Genomic DNA, 20,875 nt, shown 5'->3' with positions numbered 1-20,875 from the left:
CCCGGGAGCCCATTAGTTGCTGGCCACAGCCTAAGTTCAGCCCAGAGACAGGTACTTCTCGCTGAACATCGGCCCATCCCACACAATTTCTAGGCCATATTGCACACTTTATGCAGAGGGAAGCCAGTGTACTTCTAATCAATTAGCTGTAATCATTAATGTCAAAAGACTTCAGCTAATGAGTACAAAAGGTACATCTTCCCAGCATGTTACAGTTTCATTGATACCATAATGTGGTCAGCGTGAGGCAATGGCTCACTTATTCTTGGCGTAAGGATCACAACAAGCAGGTTTTAATTTTGTGTTATAATATGCTGAATGTTCCTCGTAGCAAATAAATTTAACTATCCTGGTAGTTAGGATCATCTGTGTATACCAATAGGAAATGACACCGTTGATTATTCCTCTGCTGTTGATGTGGCTAATTCATATGAAGTGCAGGATTAAGACTGGCCAAGAGATTTAGTAGATCCATTACACCCAGGAATTCTGTGACTTGAGAAGACCTGAGATGCTTTGAAAAAGCTTGCATAAATGTTATACCTTCGTGGTGTTTGGTAACACAATATTGAATAGTGAAGTGTAAAAGTAAGAAATCCAAAGTCTTGTTTATAATTTTACTGATAATGGATGCTTAAATCCTTGGTTTAACTAAGCATTATGTCAGGCTGAAAGTATTACTTACTGTGCTGAACCGGCCTTGCTGTGCTGGTGGCATCTGTACTCTCACATAGTTACAATAAGAAGTAAAGTTACTACCTTTTAAATAGAGCCACTGAAGCATTCTAATTTTCCCACTTAGGGGGTTTTCTTTCCAGTATGTATTGATTTTAAACAACAAAGTAGACATCAGTAAAGAAAGAGCCAGCCTGCTGGAAAACAATATTTCACCTTTTAGTATTTCAAATAGTTGGAATTTTCTGCGTGTCTCTAGCCTATAAACAGCCATAATAAAGATGTAATGGAGCACAAACAGTATCAAAGTTCAAAGTAAATTTATTATGAAAGTAGGTACAGTATATTTCACCATATACATTCCATCTTGAAATTCATTTTTGTAGTTATTCAAGTAGGACAGAGAAATACAATAGAATTAATTAAAAACATCACTTGGACAACAAGAACAGGGAGGCAATGGCAGCAAGGTTTCTTGTTGTGAAGTAGATGGTGTCGGCTGTGGGTTAGTTGTTAGGGCTCAGACTCATTGCAGAAATGCCGCATTGTACTCAAAAGTCAGCTTACTCTAGGATGCCAAACAGGTCTATTCTTACTGCACTTAATCATCACTTCCACTTCATGAAACTAAAAATTGGGTTTGCAGTTCCATTTTATGCCATTGGGTATGTTTTATTTTCATATCATTTTGTCTGGCAGTTCCTTCCTCTAAAATTGGCAAAGGCCACTATCACACAAAATTCTAAAGTCTAAAGGAGTTTGAGCTTCCCAAGCCCCCAATTACTCATAAGTGATTTTAAGATTCATGCGGCTGATTATCCAACCTATATTCTCATTTACTTTGGTTAGCTCCGCACACAGGGTCAAAGTTGCACAGTGAATCATAAGTAACTATTGAAATCAACTGACCACAAAGAACTGAGCTTAATCATCATCGCGTTACTGGACATTCACACCTGAATGTTGACAGCTCTAGAAAACTTTCTCTACCAGCCATTACCCCCATCCTTTTCTGTATTAATGTTAATTAACAAAACAGTTCTCACTGGAGGTTTGTTAAATACAGTTCATGTGAAACTAAGGCAGAACTGTACTGCAGGGAATAGAAATGAAAATTAAGTTCAGAGTTCAGAACTTCCTCAATCTCCTACAGGAAATTGAGTATAATAAGGTAAATCTCCTTCATGAATTTTATCATCCAGTAACTGATCCAAAGTTCAGAGAAGCAGGTGGGGAAGTACTCAGTGTGGGTACCACACAAATAAAAAGGAAAACCAGAGACATTCATATTGCTGGATGGCAAAATATAGAAGGACAACTTGTTTGAAATGTATTTTAAAAGCTGCAGTAAGCCTTTATTCTGGAAGATCAGATAGTATACATTTCTAATACTAACATTGGAGGTTTCAAGTGGCCCACTGAATTGTCTGAGTTAGCCAAGTAATTTTAAATTATTTTTGGCTTGCTCATGGAAACTTAAGGGTGGAATAGTCCTATCAGTTTTCTGTTAGTGCTACATAGGCAGAAAGATAGGTGATGCACTCTACAGTGAATTCTGGAGATACACAATTTGATCAAACTAACTGCTTAACTAGCCTTAGTCTTGTAACTTCCTGCAACAAACTCTGCAGATGTCACTTCAGCCATATATCAAGCATAATAGAAATGTTTGCACTCATTGTTTCATCACTTGCTGTGAATTAAGTATGTTTAACTAGCTTTAGTTTTGAACAACTGACCAGTTAGATATAATTTTTCAATGATTACCCTTCACGTATCATCAGAGAATTAGCATATTTTGGATTGATGCAGTGTGATTAGGGAATCTTCTCCTTCCACTAATTAGAAAGTTTGCACCAATTTAGTTTGAAGAGAACAATGTGATGAAACTAGTGATGAGGGCAACAGAGGCATTAAAGATATGAATGTTTTTGGATGATATCAATGTGCCAATCTTTTTTCTTGAAGTGACATCAAAGCAAAAAGGCCATTTGCAGTATCATTGCTAAATGAATGTTATAAATACAGAAAAAGAGCTGGAATCCTCATATAAGTAGATGCTGTCCAAAATGTCTATCTTGTTCAAACAGATAGAATGATGCATTCATCATCATGGAAGAAGAGCATTTTTTCATTTCACAACATAGAAATGACAAGCACAAGAATAGTATATTAGGATAACTTTGTGTGTATATGATGCAAGCATTTGTAGTCACTTTCTACTCAATTCATGCACCTGTGTATCATCCCTGTAGAAGTGCCATGTTTCAACATTACTGCTTAAGTTCATTCACCATGCTGCTACATGAGATTTAGATATTCCACTAACTGCATTTGATTTACTTAAAACAGCAGCAGCAGTTTTTGACATATGACGAGGATCACAGCTTTCAGAGACTTTCACTTGTCCATTAGTACATAATGGCATGGAGCAGACATGACATGAGTGGTAACCAAACTATTATTGTGTTTCTCCATATATGCCACTGGAGGGCACATCCACACCATCCCCATTGATTTCCCCAAGCGGTGAATAGGTTTGAGTGTTTCTTTCTGATGGCCGTTTGTAAACATTGACCAAATGGTTGGCGAAGCATGACTGCCAAATTAATCTTATTCATTAGCATCTTCTACCACTGAGTGTACTGAATATGTGAAGGCAAATAACTACCCAAGCTGTATGTGCTTAAAAAAATCCTCAACTAAAGAGTACATCCAACAAAGTTTTTAAAAAAGTAACTAACTAAATACTATTAAATAAAGCTATGCAAGATTTAAGGCCTGAGTCCTGCAACTATTCATCTCTATTCAATTCCAATCTGGGTGGTGGGGTTGGGAAAGGGAAGTTACGTCTCTGTCAAAGGAAGTGTAAGGTACTCTTTACCTCCGCTAGCTGGCAGGTCATCCTTGCACAAAGTGTAGCACCTGCTTAGCACCCCCCTCCCAATCAGGGTAACGTGAAGCCATGAGTGCAGATGGTGGATGGTCCTATAAGCAGTTGGTCCTGGTTATGAGACCACTGATGCTAGGCAACAATCTCTGGAGAGTATTGATAATGGCTAGGGTCACCCATCTTGTAAAGACAGTGCCCAGAAGAAGGCAATGACAAACCACTTCTGTGGAAAACTTTGCCAAGAACTATGATAGTTATGGATAAGGCCATGATTGCCCACGTCATGGCACATAATGATGATGATGACTAGTGCAGTATCATTATAGTCTGTATTCATTCAGCTTCAGGTGGGGGTGGCAATGCTGGTTGTTATGGTAGCCAGTGCTGCTCCGATGGAAGTTGTAGACCAGCTGGCTCTCGTAGCTCTATAATGTGAATATGGATAGGATATTTTTGCATTTATCAGTTAGAGATTATATAGTTGTCACAATCAGTAAGGGAGAATACAATGTATGTGTGTTTTGGAAACTACAGAATATATTATGTACAAATGTTCAAGCTTGCCCAATATTATCATGCCCAATGATTAAGAGAGTCTTTCTCTCTACTAATTTTATAATTCTATGTTGCTATTAGGTGAATAGAAGAACCTGTCAGAGTCTAAAATTGTTGAATAGAATCACATTTTATTTTGAATCAGTCTATGAATGTAAGTACAATGCACGCTTACACTTAGAAAATCATGAGCTTCCCTGTTTTGGCACACTACATTTTTATTCCTTAATATTTTAACTACATAGCTTCAACAATACTTCATATTAAGATATGCTGATTCAACACATCCAAATAAATTAATTTTACTGACTACAACCAGCTTTAGATGTTTATATATCCATGTTTATGATTATACTTATTATATGGTTTCCTAATAAGTAACCTCTCTATTATGCTGCTTTTGTTTGGTTATGTAACTTCAGCCACACCTCGAAACAGTTTCTGAGTAAATACTACCTAATATATTGATGAGCTCCATTACTGTTAGACTGCTGCACCACACCAAGAAAGACATCCCCGTTTTCCCTTGAGTAACCACAAAGAAATAGATTGGCACAGCGTCTGAAGCATCTATCATTGTGAAATTTATATAAACTTCACAAATGAATCAACAATCTGAATGGAGGCAAAAGGCATTGGATAGTTTGGAATGGAACAGATTGTCTAGAACAGATAACACTGGACTAACTGGTTTCCATGTGTGTTATTAAAAATATGATAGAAGCAAGAAAGAATTATTAAGTGTATATCCTAACTGATTCTTTGTTGCTTCCACTGATGAGAATGAATTGTACTAAAAAGATAAAATATATTTTCATTAACCATTTTAATTAACAGACAATAAAAACACATTAAAAAGCTTTTAACCTATCTTGGAAGAAATGATTAAGGAAGATAACTTACTGCTCCTTGCTCTAAATAACCACTGATCTTATAATATTAACAATAAAGTGGTTATTTTAGATCAATGACTTTAACCAAAATTCACATTGTTCAGATTGGAATTTTTCATTATGTTACAAACATTAAAAAATTAGATTCACTGATATCTAGGCATAAAGTTCTCCATAAGGAGCATATAAAATATTTATTTATTTTATAAGTTTTATCTTCCAGATAACTGTTCTGTACATTGGTTATATATTTTAAAGTGTGCATTTTCTGTTCCTGGAGAATAGGATTCAAGACAAGTAGGAATAGTAGTTTGATTTTCTGTATGCACTCAAATTTTAACTTGACTGGTTCTTAGACAGGGTGTACATTACAGGCATGGAGAAGAGGGTTAGAAAGATTTTAGGCACTTAACCCCTCTCAAAGTGTTTCCTGGAAATGCAACAGTATTAGGTAATATTCTTAATATGAAGTTGAAGGGACTGGAACTTTTTTTACCTTTATATCTGCGGTGTTAAGGAGGTTCGTCAAAACTATGACTGCTACATGTGGTCATGTATTTACTGCAGGCACCAAGTATAGTCATTCACTGAATTGCTTTCTGGTTCTCCTTGTGTGGATCCAACATATGGCTCCCCTTGCAGGTAGGTCTGTGATTATTAATTATCCTTTTGTTCGAATGCACCCATCCTTCAAACAGATGTTGCTTCCTCCTACCTCTATCTATGACCACATGGACTTAAGCTTATTGTTTCTCCGATCTAACCTTGGAGAGGCTGATCCACCACTGTATACACCCCACCCCTCAGTCCAAATCTTCTGAACCATTACACTACCAACCCTCAATTCCACCACCTAACTGATTCACCTCCTCACTGGACACTCTTGGATGTTTTTGACAATGAAGCTCATTCCATTGCAAGGGGTATCTTTAACGCAGAAATTGCTTCCATGGCCCTCTACACAAAGCATGCACTGGCCCCACCTGTATCAATAGTATAGTTTGCATTTAGAGATACCAAATAATTTTAGACATTATGAAACAAACTAGAGTGACTACTCTTTACGATTCTGTATTTTTACTCATGTTTACCCTACTTCTCTTGGGAAACCAGTTCCATCAAATATCCCCCACTGGAACAAAAAACTGCTCAGATGAACGTTTTTAAACTGCTATGATACCCAAAGATATTTATTTATTCTCTTCCATTTCAAATCAAATGATGGATATGATGTTCACTTGTAATTGAAATCAATCAATCCTGTAAAATACCTCAAAGCCAACCTGCTCTGCAAATAGTTTGGGCCTGAAAAGCAAATACTCACTTCAAAGATTTTCATAATCCACAGTATGTTATAAATGTGAATCAAAATATGAGTCATGGAGAGAAGAACCTCTAAAAGGCTAAAATGTAGCAATTTTTGTCATAATTGTTTACATATATGATGACCTTTTGTCATATATTCATCAAAAGATTTGGATTATTTAAACTTAATTGGAGGTAATATAAATTTTGTAATATTATCTTAAAAACTGCCAACACAAGATATTGCTTTGCAAAGTGTCTGCAAAGCTGTGTATACGTAATTGACTTTTACAGTGGAAATTCATGGGAACATGTATTATATTGAAATATGTTTTGTTAGAAGCAATCATAATTTCATCAGGCCCATTTGGAAAAAAAATCCATTAAAGTTGACATAAAAATTATTGGTGTGGATAGCCAGGAAGATTGCCCAAGGCCAGAGAAGAAGAGATTAGATGAATAGTTGTATGGAGCATTGGCAAATTAATTTACTCCCAGCAAATAGAAGATGTTTCATTTTGGGAAGTCATGTAGAGATGGTGTTGAGGGATGGTTATGAACAGAGGGACCTTAGAGTTCAAGTTTGTAGTTCCTTGAAAGATGGCAACGTGAGAAGATATGATGGTGAAGAAAGCATGGGGCATGCATGCCTTTATAGACCAGGACAATGAGTATAAATGTTGGGATGTTAGGCTTCAACTTTACAAAATGTTTAGACTGAACTTGGATTACTGTGAACACTTCTGATCACGGGACTATAGGAAAGATGTGCTGGAGACAGTGCAGAGGAGATTTGATGGGATATTATCAAGATTGGAGGACTTTAGTTATGGGGTAAGACTGGATAGGCTGGGTTTGTTTTTTCTGGAGCAAAGAATACTGATAAGTGACCTAATAGCACCATATAAAATTATAAGATCAGATAGGTCAGAATCTTTTTTGGATATGAAAAACAAGAATGCAGAGTCTTAAATGAAGAGGGAAGAACTTTAAAGGGGATTTGAGGAGAAAGGTTTTTTTTACACAGAGGGTGCTTCGAAACTTCTGGTTTAAGATGGCACTATTGAGGGCAGACGACAGCTTATGGGTAGCTCAAAAGGCAAGAAACATTATTAATAACATCTTTTCTGAAGCAAATTGTGGTAAACTTTCACCGCAAATAATGAAGAGGTGAGCTGATTGGCAAGATGAGCCATGCTGATGTGATGCAAAGCTGAAGCGTAACGTGTTCGAGACGAGTACGAAGATGGCGTTGGAGTCAGAGAGGAGGAGTCGAAGCAGAGGAGCTTTGAAGCCTGTCCAACTAACTCGGGTGCAAGGTTGGATCACCTTAAGCACCAAACCGATTACGAGAGGTCAAGAACAGCTTCGGGCTGGATGGTGAGGCCTAAGCCCAGAGCGTATTGCTGTGGCAGAGCACCGCTTCTAATACAAGGCACAATCTATAGCTGAGACAATTCAAATGTTGGCCTAAGTAGACCAGAAAGGCAGGGTGTCAGGACTGAAGGCAATGGTTGGGCCAATTTTGCACTGAGACTGTGAGATTGCCCCACCTGCTGCGCTGAGTCTGCGAGCTTCGCGGCGATTTGCCTGCCAATATCATGAACTGAGACTGAGGCTCTGGGCCTATTCCGGGGATTTGGATCCAAGGACTCAATTTGGTTTGGAATGCTGCTTTTCCCTTCTATTGTTTGTTTGATTTGTTTTTTTTCTCTTTCTCTGCGCATCGGGTGTTGGTCTTTTTTTTTAATCGGGTTATTTCAGGTTTCTTGCTTTGTGGCTGATAATAAATGTACTTTGAATCTTGAAACCTGAAAGTGGTTGCCACAGAGATGACGTCAGATACAATCAACGTATTTAAGAGACATTTAGACAGAAAGAAACAGTCAAACATAGAATTAATATGAGCCTCGTGTGGGTAAATGTGATTCATGTAAATGAGCAAGTGTCAGCATGGCCAAGGTGAGCCAAAAGGCTCATTTCTCGCTGCATAATTCTGACTTCAAAAATACGTCTTCTCTTGTATAGTAATATATATTACTCTAATTCTGAAATTACTTCAGAGGAAAACAGTATATGATTTTTTTTGTTATTCCTTTTGGTATCCTTGTTCATTATAAGCCAAAGTTGATTTCTGACTTTCATAATTTGGAAGTTTAGAAAATATAAGGATATTTGGATAAAGTGCAACAGATATAAAGTCACCTGCATGACGTTGATGGAAGGAATGCTCAGATATTTTAATAAGTTAAATCATCAATTTTACTTTATAAAAGAGAAATTATTAGTAATGCTTTATAAGAGTTTAACTTTTAAACCATTCTGTGCACATTTGCAGTCAAAAGAGGGAGCAGAAGCAATTTCAGAAAAGTGAAAACTTTCACTTTTTGTGAACAATAGTTGATACACCTTGTTATCATTCATGAACAAAATTGTGTCACTCTTGAATTACTGCCTCTCTGATCATCTCCTGCTCTTCAATATATTTTAAAAGCCTCTCCTTATTTGTCTTCACCCTCAGTGCTTGTGTTGGTCTATGCAGGTTGGTCATTCTTTCTGGCAGGTCTAAGTAAAGTGCTGGGGGACGCTCAGCACTGTGAGATATTAGATTAGTTTTTTTTTAATACAAAGCTCCCCATATTTCAGTAATACTGATTGTAATTGTTAAATGGAACAGTAACCTATTGACCCAAACATGACGGAGTACGTTGTAAAGAGTGAACAGCTGAGGTCAATTCGGCACCTGTGGGGAAACTAGCTCTGGGCTGAATGCTGTAGTCAATATTGGTTTTATTACACCACTAGACAAAATCAATCCTATAAAAATGAAATCAGCCACCTTTCTTCGCAGGACAGAAGGTTATATTTTCTGTTATTAGTTAGCACTAGCTAAACTATTTTTTCATATGATTGTTTTAAATCAAATGATTATTTTATTTCTTTATTTCAAAATCTTTATTTCAAAGATTTTGTAAAAAGTTAACAATTTGGAAAACTAAAATGTCCAATAAAACCAGATTTGCAATTTCAAATTGCTGAATAATTATTTTTAAAAAATCTGTAAACATTTTCCAATGATTAATTGTTGATTAGGAGAATATGAAAAGAAACTTTGTTTCATGCACCATTAAGGGCTTAATTCCTTTACGGCTGCATTCCTTTTACAAGAATGTAATTTAGAAATTGTTTTCTAAACATGTACAAATAGACAAAAAGGCCTTATTTTAGCCTTTGTCAAAACATGGACCAAGTGACAGAATTTTACATGTGAGGCAGTAGTTACACCCTCAACCTTAAGGCAGACTTTGGTATCAAGGATTCATAGTAATACTGAATTTTTTGGTGGTTTGTGGTTGTTGGAGATGAATCATTCCACCACTAGGCTTTTGGTGCAGTGGGTTCTTGGAGCAGCATTCTGGGCTGAAGCACATTACTTCCATCATCAAGTCAGAGGTGGGGACTTGCTGAATATTGGTCAATGTCCAACTTGTCTTGCAGTTCCTCAAAATAAAGTAAGCCATGCCTGGATAGAGCCACACCAAGACAACTTTCCGACATTGGTTGATAAGCAGGGAGTAACATGCGCATCTGGAAAGTGCCAAGAAACGACCCTATCAGTCAGTGTAACGATCAATGTCCCAAACATTAATGTCATTTTTAATGACAACTCTCAATCATAGGCGAAAATTGATAGATCCGTGAAGTCAGCAAACTGGAAGCAGTGTTGCGATAGAACAGAAATTATTGAAATCTAAAATAAAAAGCAGAATAAATAAAATTATTTTATGAGCTTGGGACGCGCTTCCGTCAGCGAGCATGTGTGCAACGTCCATCGTCATTGATTATCGCAGGAAGCAATACTGTCTAACTTGAGGGAAAATTCACGGAATACAGAACGCAGGAGAGTCCGCTTTCTGTTATCGGGATTTTAACAGTCTTAGTCTTTTGTTAATACTTGCAGCCACTAACAACTGGGAATGTCTTCACACTTACGTCATTCTGATATGTCTCTGCTTTGTTTTCTCTGATTTTCTATCCTCAACAAGTGAAAAAAAATGAAAAGACAGAATTAATTTTTAATCTTATCGTGAAAATGTAACAATTTTCTTTCCTTCCAGTAAAATATGATATTAGATTTCCAGTCAGATGCCGACTGCAACACTATCAGCATGGATTAATGCATTGTCTTTCGCTCTCGGAAATAAAACTATTTGATAATGTTCAGATTATGATCTCTAATAACGACAAACAGCTTTCCTGAGAAAAAAACAAACTCAATGTGAATCATAGAATTATCGGAATTTACCGAGGTACTACTGTAAGGTCTTACAATGCCTACAGTAAGTGACATATTTACAGTGCAGTATTATCGATTCTTAAAATTAAGGGCAGGCGTTATTTACCTACATTCGCAAATACAGGTGATCAGAAAATCCTTATAATTCAAGTCGTTACGTGCTCTTGACATCAAAACAAAGGAAAAGGATTTGCTTAGACCGCCCGTTTCTTTTGAAAGGCTCGCCACTTACTTAACCTCAGCGTAAATGATCAAACCGTACCTAAACAAGGCTGGGACCATACTTTATCTGTGCGAGGTGTAAGTAGTACGGTACGAGTGCACTCCTTTTAAAACTGACCGAGGGGATCAGGTCAAGGCGAGCAGCTCTTTTGTCCGCACCCCACCCATCAGCATGCACACGGCGTGTGTGTCGGACACGCTCGCAGTGCCCACTCTCACCCACCGGGCTGCTGACACACGCCAATCACACGAGCGCGCGCCGCGGCCTATGTAAATAGCGGCGGCGTGACGTCAGACGCACACCAGGGCTAAGACAGAATGGCGAGTCAGTGCGGTAGCCCCAGATGTACGGCAGAAAGAAGAGGTTTTCGGCGGGAACTAGATTCCTGGCGGTATAAACTGATACACTGTGTAGGTAAGGGTGGCGTCTGCGCCCGGAGTTTCCGGCGCCGTGTTGGCCGTGTTGTTTGCCCACTCTTCGGCGGCCGGGCGAGTGGGAATGTGCTTGCTGGCGGATTGGCCCTGAAGTTGCTCCTCCGGAGGTACCTGGCTCCATTTTCTTTTGTTTGACTCCGAGAGCCCCCGCCATTCTGCCGGGTGTCCATCCAGCACACCCTGGGGAGTTGGCCGGCGGACGTGGGGAGAGAGGTGAGGAGCGGTCGGGGCAGGGCGACTGGCTTCTGTCGGGGTGCTTTGGGATTGTTTTCCCTGCTCTCCTCCCCCCTCCCCCCGTTGTTGGCGCCTCTTCTTCCACGGGTGTTCCGACGGCGGCGGTTGCGGAGTTGACGGGCTGGTGGCGTGGCGGTTGGGCTCGCAAGTTTGGCGGCTGAACTCGGGCGAGTTGGCGGCGGCGCCAGCCTTTGTCGGCAGTCAAGCCCCGAATGTTGTGGGAGTGGCGGCCCGAGTCTCAACGGCCGGACGGACAAAAAAAAGTCACGTGACGCCTGTGGTTATAAATAACCCCTTCATCTCTCTTCCCTCCAGCAGTGACCGCCCACCCCTCCTCACTTCCATCCCCCTTTATTTGGTTACCGCCAGCCAGTGTGTTTTTTTTTTGAGTAGCGGATTGAACTTTATGATTCTGGAAACTTTTCGTGAAGTTTTTTTTAAAAAATTCGCTGTTTGCGCGGAGTCCCTGGTGCCACTCGTTCGCGCACCGGTTCTGCTTCAGTGTTTCTGTATCTGGCGGGATATGTCGGCAGTGCCAGCCCACTGACGTTCCGGTGTTGCCCCCGTACGCCATTTCGCTGCGCGCTTTTGTCCCGAGCCCCTAGCCCTGTAATCCACCAGATCACAGGGCTACAGCTTAACTTGCACACGTCCTTACAGTAGCATTCTCTTTCACTCAACAACGTTAGATACTTTCTGCTGGCGACTGTCGTTTACTTTGAAACAATTTGGTTTGCGGCTTTGTAGTCTCCCTTTAATTCCTGTACCTTCTGGCTTGTTTCTATAATGAAGCCTGGTGGATGACCATTGTTTCTGCGACTTTATAAATTTGTCACTTATTCCGACGGCTTTTTCTTTTTAAAAGAGATTATTCTGGATAAGAAAGCACCAGATTCACAGAAAGGCATCACCGTATTTCTCACTAGAACAAAATCTGTGCACACCTGTTGGTTTCTTGAAAGAGAGTTATTTAATGTTGACTGGATATTTGGTCTCTTGAAATCGGGGAGCTTAGTTTCAGAACAAGAGTTTGTCTGGTTAAGATGATCAGGAATTTAGTTTCTTCGTATTATGAACCATGGGTTGCCCCACTGAACTGTGAAAGGTGTGACAGTGACTATATTCAGGACAATAGGGGGTAATAGGGAACAGGCAAGGAAATTGTATAGCCAAGTTCAATCACATTGAATAGGCACAATTGACATAAATGGCTGAGCTTCACATTTCTTTTTTTAATATCATTGGTAAATTCTGATGGAGGTTCATTAGTCTAAAACATTAACTGTTTATATCACCAGGATTGTTTCATCATCCAACAGTAGCAATACTTTTCTTCATTTAACATATTACCTTGTGCTATCACTGGAAGCCTCAAATTCTTCAGTAACCAACTTTGGAAATAAGATCAGGCCAGGCAGCATTTATAAGGAGAAGCAGGATGAAGGGTCTCAGCCTGAAACGTCGACAGTGCTTCTCCTTATAGATGCTGCCTGGCCTGCTGTGTTCCACCAGCATTTTGTGTGTGTTGCTTGAATTTCCAGCATCTGCAGATTTCCTCCTGTTTGCTTTGGAAATAAGATTACGTTCTTGAACCAGAACAAGTCTATATTATTAACATTTAATCCGTCAACCGTTGTAACATTTCACAAGAATGCTGCAATCCTTTGTATGATCTTAAAATGTTCTGTCCATATTGTTTCATGGGAAGAGTTTGCATTGTTTCTTGCTGTCAGGTACCTCATTTGGGCCCTTGTGGTTTAGTTTCTTAACACTCATCCTTCATTAATTTAGAAACCACTCAAATTCATTTCCAGACATTTGAAAGCAAATATGTCAGGTGATATTCAAAAGCTCTTCTGCAATGGACTACATTATCAAATATGATGTCTTTCATTAAATTAAAAACTAATCTATCCCAAAATAAATAACAAAATTCCAAAATCATATTTTCATAGATTATTATTGAGCAGAGTTGTATTCTTTGAAAGTAAATCAGTTCCTTGATTTGGTTTCACCATTCTTGCAAGCTACTAGGACCTGATACTAATATTTGTTTAGAATGTTGTTGCCTTCAATGCCTCTAATAATCCTTCTCTATTGTAATTTCCTGTTTACTTGGTCCCTGCTGCATTCAATAGAGATGAATATACCAACTGCTGAATGTTCATTCCAATATTGTGCATTGACCAATATTTCAATTCCTGTCTCTTGTCAACCCAAGAATCCTTGATTAATTATAGCTGTAATTTTAGTGTCTTTAATATAGCAAAATATACCTAATATTAAGTAAATATTGACATCCAAGGATATTTTAAAAGTTGATAACACAAGGCATGATTGAAGAATGGAGTTGGGTAGTGGAATTACCATAGTCCCAATGATATTGTGAGTATATGGCTTGTAGTTCATCTTAGACTAATATCAAAATGAGAGCAATTGGATTCAAGTTTTGATGAGATGTAGAAGAAATTGTCAGAAGTTATTGAAGGAATAAAATTTGATAGGGACTGAGGTAGTGAATTTAATAATTCTCTTTTGAAGAGTGTATCTTACAATGTTCTGAACACATCAGTGATGTAGCCTGGGGTCATCGAGTGTTTTGGGTCTTTCAACATTAGACACTCACCAGGTGACTTAGCCATGGTTGATCAAGCCACAACTTGTGTTCATGTAGCATGTGCTGCAGATCCCCGTGGACTTACTCGCTTCATCTAGAGCCATGAGGCTTTCTCTGATAGGGGCTGAGGCAGTAAATTTGATAATCCTTCCGTTTAGTTGAGGGGAATTTGTATTTGCCTAGTACCAGATATCAGATGAGTCTGACAGCTCGGGTTGGAGAGAGGTCACAACACAAAGTTGGGTGTTACTTGGTGTATGTAAGAGATGGTTTTGAATGTTGTGAAGGATCAGCATTTAGATGAGAAATGAGAAGATAGACTTGTTAGCAATTAGTTTCTGTGGGGAATCTGGAAATGATGTGAGGAGAGAAGCAAGTGATTCCAGTGTTAAGTAATTCTTTGGCTATGGTTGAATAAATAAGAGTGGAATTAGATGAGTGGTTATACAAGTCTTGTCTATTTGTTTTAACCAATGGATCACTCCTAAAGTTGTTACTTAATCAGGTCAATAGAATGTCATTTACTTTTGTTAGCTACTATATCAAATATTTCTGTATCTGAGGACTAGATGTTGCTGACTCGTTATGCTCAGCTTTACCTTTCTGAAGATGGAGATTGATTTTTATAGTTAATAGCTCAGAATTCTAACTGAAATGCTGTCTAAGCTTGCCTGCTGGTTCATTCCTGAAGTGTGTCATCGGTGCAGTCTCCTATTAGGAAGCTCCCTTCTGGCTAATTGTCAGGTCTCAGTGCAGATTGAGTTTTTTTTACAGACACAAGCAGCAAGTTCTTTGAACTGGGCAAGTCACATCAGCAGGCTTACTAGCTGTTTAAAGCTGTTAAAAATACTGAATAACACGCAAAATGCTGGAGGAACTCATCAGGCCAGGTGGCATCTATAGGGAAGAAAGTACCGTCGACGTTTCCGGCCGAAACCCTTTGGCAGGACTGAACTGCAACTGTACTTTTTCTATAGATGCTGCTTGGCCTGCTGAGTTCCTCCAGCATTTTATGTGTGTTGCTTGGATTTCCAGCATCTGCAGATTTTCTCTTTGTGATTGGAAACATACTGAATACCTGAATGAATGCTGGCAAACAAGCACTAAAATTTTTATACTAAACAATACCTTATAACACAATGAAACAGTTTTTTTTAAAAAAACTGCTTCTCTGCAGTTGTTGCTTTCCTTTAAAATGGATGTGCTTGTTGGAGATCCTTGTGTGCAGTGCTAGGCTATCTGTGGAGGATCACAGTACTCCTTTTCCTTTCTCTCACCTGCTGGATTGCATGTTGAGCCTAACGGGAGAGCAAAATTGTCTCAAAAGCATTGATCTGCTCTGAAGTGTTTTCATTCGGGAGTCCTAAGCTTCTGCATGGCTTAGTAGGTAAAACCCATCAGTTTTCAGGGGAACATCTTTAAATGTTAGTGAAATCAACCCAAATAACAATTGATTATCCTAAGTTGGGGAGCCTGTTCCCACAAATGTATATAGGAAAAAAAAACTCAGAAAGATGGAGTTATTTGGTATTTTAAGTTGTATGTTCTAGATTTGGTGCAGTGTAATTACAAATCCAGTATACTTTATACTTACACATCACACTTCAGAATCACGTTTATATCACTGGCATGTGAAGTGAAACTTGTTAACTTAGCAGCAGAGTTCAATGAAATGCATAATTTATTGGAGAAATATAGTAATTAAAATTAAAAAATAATAATTAAACAAGTAAATCAATTACATATATTGAATAGATTTTTTTTAATGTGCAAAAACAGAAATACTGTATATATTTTTGAAAAGTGAGGTAGTGTCCAAAACTTCAATGTCCATTTAGGAATCGGAAGGCAGAGGGGAAGAAGCATTTCCTGAATCACTGAGTGTGTGCCTTCATGCTTCTGTATCTCCTGCCTGATGGTAACAATGAGAAAAGGGCATGCCCTGGGTGCTGGAGGTCCTTAATAATGGATGCTGCCTTTATGAGACACCACTCCCTAAAGATGTCCTGGGTACTCTGTAGGCTAGTGCCCAAGATGGAGCTAACTAGATTTACAACCTTCTGCAGCTTTCGGTCTTGTGCAATAGCCCCTCCGTACCAGACAGTGATGCAGCCTCTTAGAATGCTCTCCACAATACAACACACACAGTACAAGTTTTTGAGTGTATTTGTTGACATGCCAAATCTCTCCAAACTTCTAATAAAGTATAGCTGCTCTCTTTATAACTACATCAATATGTTGGGACCAGGTTAGATCCTCAGAGATCTTGACACCCAGGAACTTGAAGCTGCTCTCTCTCTCGCTCTCGCTCTCTCTCTCTCTCTTCCCCCCCCACTTATGATCCCTCTGACATTTGAAGCCAGTTCATGAGTTCTTCAAATGATGTTTGAGGTACTTTTGACTAAACCCTGCCTTGTCAAAACACAGCTTTGGCATTTTTATAATACAGCATGGAATAGGCCCTGCCAGTCAGTGAGTTGGCAAAAAGCATTGGGTACCTATTCATAGTATTGTGGTGACCCACTTTCGGCGCAGGCAAACCGACTCTCAAATAGCCAGCGCGCAGGGGGAGACTTTGGTAATGCATCCCTGATGTCATTTCCGCCCAGAGAGGGCGGGCGCTGGGGATTAAATGCCAGCGCCGCGAAGTTTGAATAAACTAGTCTCGAAACGACTTACCGACTGCGTGTCGTTATTTCAGCGCTGTGTGTAGCACATTGCTACATTGGTGACCCTGACAGTCCAAATGGGATTTGGACCAAAGATGACCGACTCTTCATCTGTTCACAAAGTTTCGCTAAAACTGCCAACTTTCTGGACACTGCGACCACCATGTGGTTTAGTCAAGCAGAAGCCCAGTTCCAGATTCGGCAGATATCTTCTGATTCCATGTGTTACTATCACATGGTGAGCGCCCTTGACTAGGAGACAGCTGCCCAGGTTGCGGATTTCATACAGTCGCCCCCGGAAGAAGGCAAATATGAAGCATTCAAAGTGCTGCTCATTGGGACCTTTGGCCTCTCACAGCATGAGCGGGGTGTCCGCCTGCTTCACCTGGACGGTTTGGGAGACCGACTGCTGTCAGCATTGATGGCCCTGGCTGACGGACACAAGCCCTGCCTCATGTTCGAGCAAGTGTTCCTAGAGCAACTGCCCGAGGACATACATCTGCTGATGGCCGGCGCAGATTTCAGCGACCCCCGGAAGGTGGCGGCCCGGGCAGACGTGCTGTGGAAAGCCAAGAGGGGAGAGTGTGGCGTCCGTTGGTCAGATTACCAGGCCACGTGCCCAACAGCGGACCAGACCAGGCCCGGCAGGGGGGCGCACACAACACAGAGGCAGGAGTGAGGAGGACAGTGAACAGTGGCTTTTCTACCACCAGCGGTGGGGCACAAAAGCCCGCCGTTGTCGCCCGTCCTGTAAGGGCCGGGGCCAGCTGCAGCTAATGACTATGGCGGCTGGCCACCAGGACAGCCTCTTGTACGTCTGGGACAAACAGTCAGGACGCCACTTCTTGGTTGATACCGGAGCGGAAATCAGCGTCTTGCCCCTGATGGGGTACGACACCCACAACAGGAAGCCAGGACCCACCCTGAGGGCCACAAACGGCAGCACAATACAGACCTACAGCACCCACACAGTGCAGCTACAGTTTGGCGCCAGCTGGTTCACGTGGGACTTCACACTGGCTGCCGTGGCCCAACCACTCCTGGGGTCGGACTTCTTGCGAGCTCACAGCCTGCTGGTCGACTTGCAAGGGAAAGGACTGGTACATGCCGAGACTTTCCAGATGTTCTCCCTGGGTGAAGCCAAGTTACTGGCCCCACACCTGGACTCCATCACGCTGTCGGACAACGAATTCACCAGAATCCTGGCGGACTTTCCATCAATTCTGGCACTGCATTTCCCGGCAGCCATGCCCAGGCACGGGGTACAGCACCACATCCCGACCAAGGGACCACCCCTCCACGCCCGCGCACGAAGCCTCCCCCTGGAAAAGCTCTGCCTGGCGAAGGAAGAGTTCCAGAGGATGGAGGAATTGGGGATCGTATGGAGGTCCAACAGCCCATGGGCCTCCCCCCTGCACATGGTGCCCAAAGCAGCTGGGGGTTGGAGACCATGCGGCGACTACCGCAGACTGAACGAGGCTACAACTCCAGACTGCTACCCCGTGCCGCACATACAGGACTTTGCAGCAAACCTGCACGGGGCAAGAATATTTTCAAAGTAGACCTCGTCCGGGGATACCATCAAATCCCAGTGCATCCTGAAGACATCCCCAAAACAGCACTTAGCACCCTGTTCGGCTTGTTTGAGTTCCTCCGAATGCTGGTCGGCCTGACATTCCAGCGGCTAATGGATGCGATGGGACGCGACCTGGACTTTGCGTTCATCTATTTGGACGACATCCTTATAGCCAGCAGTAGTCGCCAGGGGCATCTGTCCCAACTTCGCCAGCTCTATTCCCACCTGAGTGATTTCGGCCTCGCGATCAACCTGGCCAAATGCCGGTTCGGTCTTGATACCATCGACTTCCTGGGCCACAGGATTACCAAAGACGGGGAAACACCTCTGCCCGCCAAGGTAGACGCGATCCGCCACTTTGCCTGGCCCAACACAGTCGAAGGCCTGCAGGAGTTCGTTGGTATGGTGAACTTCTACCACCGTTTCCTCCCCTCAGCAGCCCATATCATGCACCCTTTGTACACCTTGATGTCAGGTAAAGGCAAGGACATTACTTGGGACGAGGAGGCTGCAGTCGCTTTAGTCAAAGCCAAGGAAGCCTTGGCAGATGCCACGATGCTGGTGCACCCCAGAACAGACATTCCGACCGCACTCACGGTGGACACATCCGACACAGCAGTCAGTGGGGTGCTGGAGCAGCTCATTGAGGGGCGCTGGCAACCCTTGGGCATTCTTCAGCAAGCTCCTACGACCACCCGAACTCAAGTACAGTGCTTTCGACCGGGAGCTGTTGGCACTGTATCTGGCAATCTGGCATTTCAGGTACTTCTTGGAAGGCAGGCTGTTCACCGCATTCACGGACCACAAACCGTTGACCTTCGCATTCATGAAGGTGTCCGATCCCTGGTTGGCTCGCCAGCAGCGACATCTGTCCTACATATCCGAGTACACGACGGACATCCAGCATGTCTCGGGAAAGGTCAACGTCATGGCGGAGGCGCAGCAGGCGGACGATGAGGTGCCCAGCTACAGGACCGCAGTCTCGGGTTTGCAGCTGCAAGAATTTCTCGTTGGCCCAGGTGAGAGGACCCTCCTGTGCGACGTGGCTACCGGCCAACCTCGCCCCATCGTCCCGGCAGCCTGGAGATGGCAAGTTTTTGACTCCATACACGGTTTGGCGCACCCATCTATCAGGACAACCGTCCGGCTGGTCTCCAGCAAGTTCGTGTGGCACGGACTTCGCAAGCAGGTCAGTGAATGGGCCAGAACGTGCGCGCAGTGCCGAACAGCCAAGGTGCAGCGGCACACTAAAGCCCTGCCGCAGCAGTTCGTACCTACCCACCGGAGGTTCGACCACATTCATGTGAATATCATGGGCCCCCTACCAGTGTCCCAAGGAGCACGGTACCTCCTAACTATGGTAGACTGGTTCACGAGGTGGCCAGAGGCGGTCCCGCTCACCGACACACCTGCCGATTCCTGCGCCCGAGCACTGATTGCAACCTGGGTAGCACGCTTCGGGGTACCGACCCACATTACCTCCGACAGGTGCCCAGTTCACCTCCAGCCTGTGGTTGGCTGTGGCCAGCCTTTTGGGAACGCAGCTACACCACGCTACTGCCTACCACCCACAGTCGAACGGACTAGTGGAACGCTTCCACCGTCACATGAAGTCGGCTTTCATGGCTCACCTGAGAGGACCTAACTGGGTGGACGAGCTTCCCTGGGTCCTGCTTGGAATTCGCACAGTGCCCAAAGAGGATCTGCACGCCTCGTCGGCCGAGTTGGTGTACGGTGCACCTGTGGCCGTCCCAGGAGGGTTCATACCAGCCCCAAAGGGGCAGGAGGAGGAACCCGCAGCAGTCCTGGACAGACTACACGAAAGGCTCAGGAACCTGGTCCTCGTACCGACTTCACAGCACAGACGGACCCCGACCTGTGTTCCCAAAGACCTGCAGAACTGTAAGTTTGTGTTTTATCGTAGGGGCGGACACCAGGCACTGCTACAGCGGCCGTACGAGGGGCCGTATAAGGTGATCAACGACAACGGGTCCACGTATGTTCTGGACATTGGGGGGAAAAGAGGAGGTTTTCACGGTGGACCGACTCAAACCAGCCCATGTGGACTTGGCGCAGCCGGTCGAGGTTCAGGTACCATGGCGCAAAGGCAGACCTCCCAAACAGAGGCTGATCCAGATTGTGGACATTGGGGGGTGTATCACCGGTTCTGGGGGAGGGAGGGGTTATGTTGCGACCCACTTTCTGCGCAGGCGAACCGGCTCACAAATAGCCAGCGCGTGGGGGGAGACTTTGGTAATGCACCCCTGATGTCATTTCCGCCCGGAGAGGGCGTGCGCTGGGGATTAAATGCCAGTGCCGCGAAGTTTAAATAAACTAGTCTCGAAACGACTTACCGACTGCGTGTTGTTGTTTCAGCGCTGTGTGTAGCGCATCGCTACAGTATGGTTAAGTACCATATTCCTCAATTGGAGCAAATGGTTCCTACAAAGCAGACATTGGGTACCTTAGCAATTGGGACATGACCCTAGAAGAGTATGAGCCAT

General features: G+C 42.6%; 1 protein-coding gene and 2 long non-coding RNA genes across 9 annotated transcripts in view; 1 reads left to right on the top strand and 2 right to left on the bottom strand.

The window, feature by feature from the left end:
• LOC132404637 (uncharacterized) overlaps positions 1–837 on the bottom strand; it is a 172,288-nt gene extending 171,451 nt beyond the window's left edge. Inside the window, exon 1 of the long non-coding RNA XR_009515616.1 lies at positions 686–837. This is a non-coding gene — a long non-coding RNA (uncharacterized LOC132404637). The remainder of the gene's footprint in view (positions 1–685) is intronic.
• The window catches only part of lcorl (ligand dependent nuclear receptor corepressor-like), a 244,929-nt gene that overhangs the window by 102,271 nt on the left and 121,783 nt on the right, over positions 1–20,875 (top strand). For 4 of the 7 annotated variants that reach the window (XM_059988934.1, XM_059988933.1, XM_059988942.1 and 1 more), the window contains exon 1: positions 11,067–11,255. The exons of 2 other annotated variants lie outside the window; for them this stretch is intronic. In XM_059988934.1, the coding sequence (XP_059844917.1) occupies positions 11,159–11,255 (97 nt within the window). In that variant the 5' untranslated portion in view covers positions 11,067–11,158. Of the gene's footprint in view, positions 1–11,066; positions 11,256–20,875 lie in introns of those variants that run through there. One more of the 7 variants, XM_059988935.1, reaches the window with a different exon arrangement.
• Positions 7,505–11,057, bottom strand: LOC132404635 (uncharacterized). Its single transcript, XR_009515612.1, has 2 exons — positions 10,881–11,057; positions 7,505–10,072 (listed from the first exon to the last, which is right to left on the bottom strand). It is a non-coding gene; the product is annotated as an uncharacterized LOC132404635 (long non-coding RNA).

This window comes from Hypanus sabinus, chromosome 14, assembly GCF_030144855.1.
Source record: "Hypanus sabinus isolate sHypSab1 chromosome 14, sHypSab1.hap1, whole genome shotgun sequence".
Lineage (NCBI taxonomy): Eukaryota > Metazoa > Chordata > Chondrichthyes > Myliobatiformes > Dasyatidae > Hypanus > Hypanus sabinus.
The sequence above is the reverse complement of the archived record's forward strand: the minus strand, read 5'-3'. Positions and strand labels throughout refer to the sequence as shown.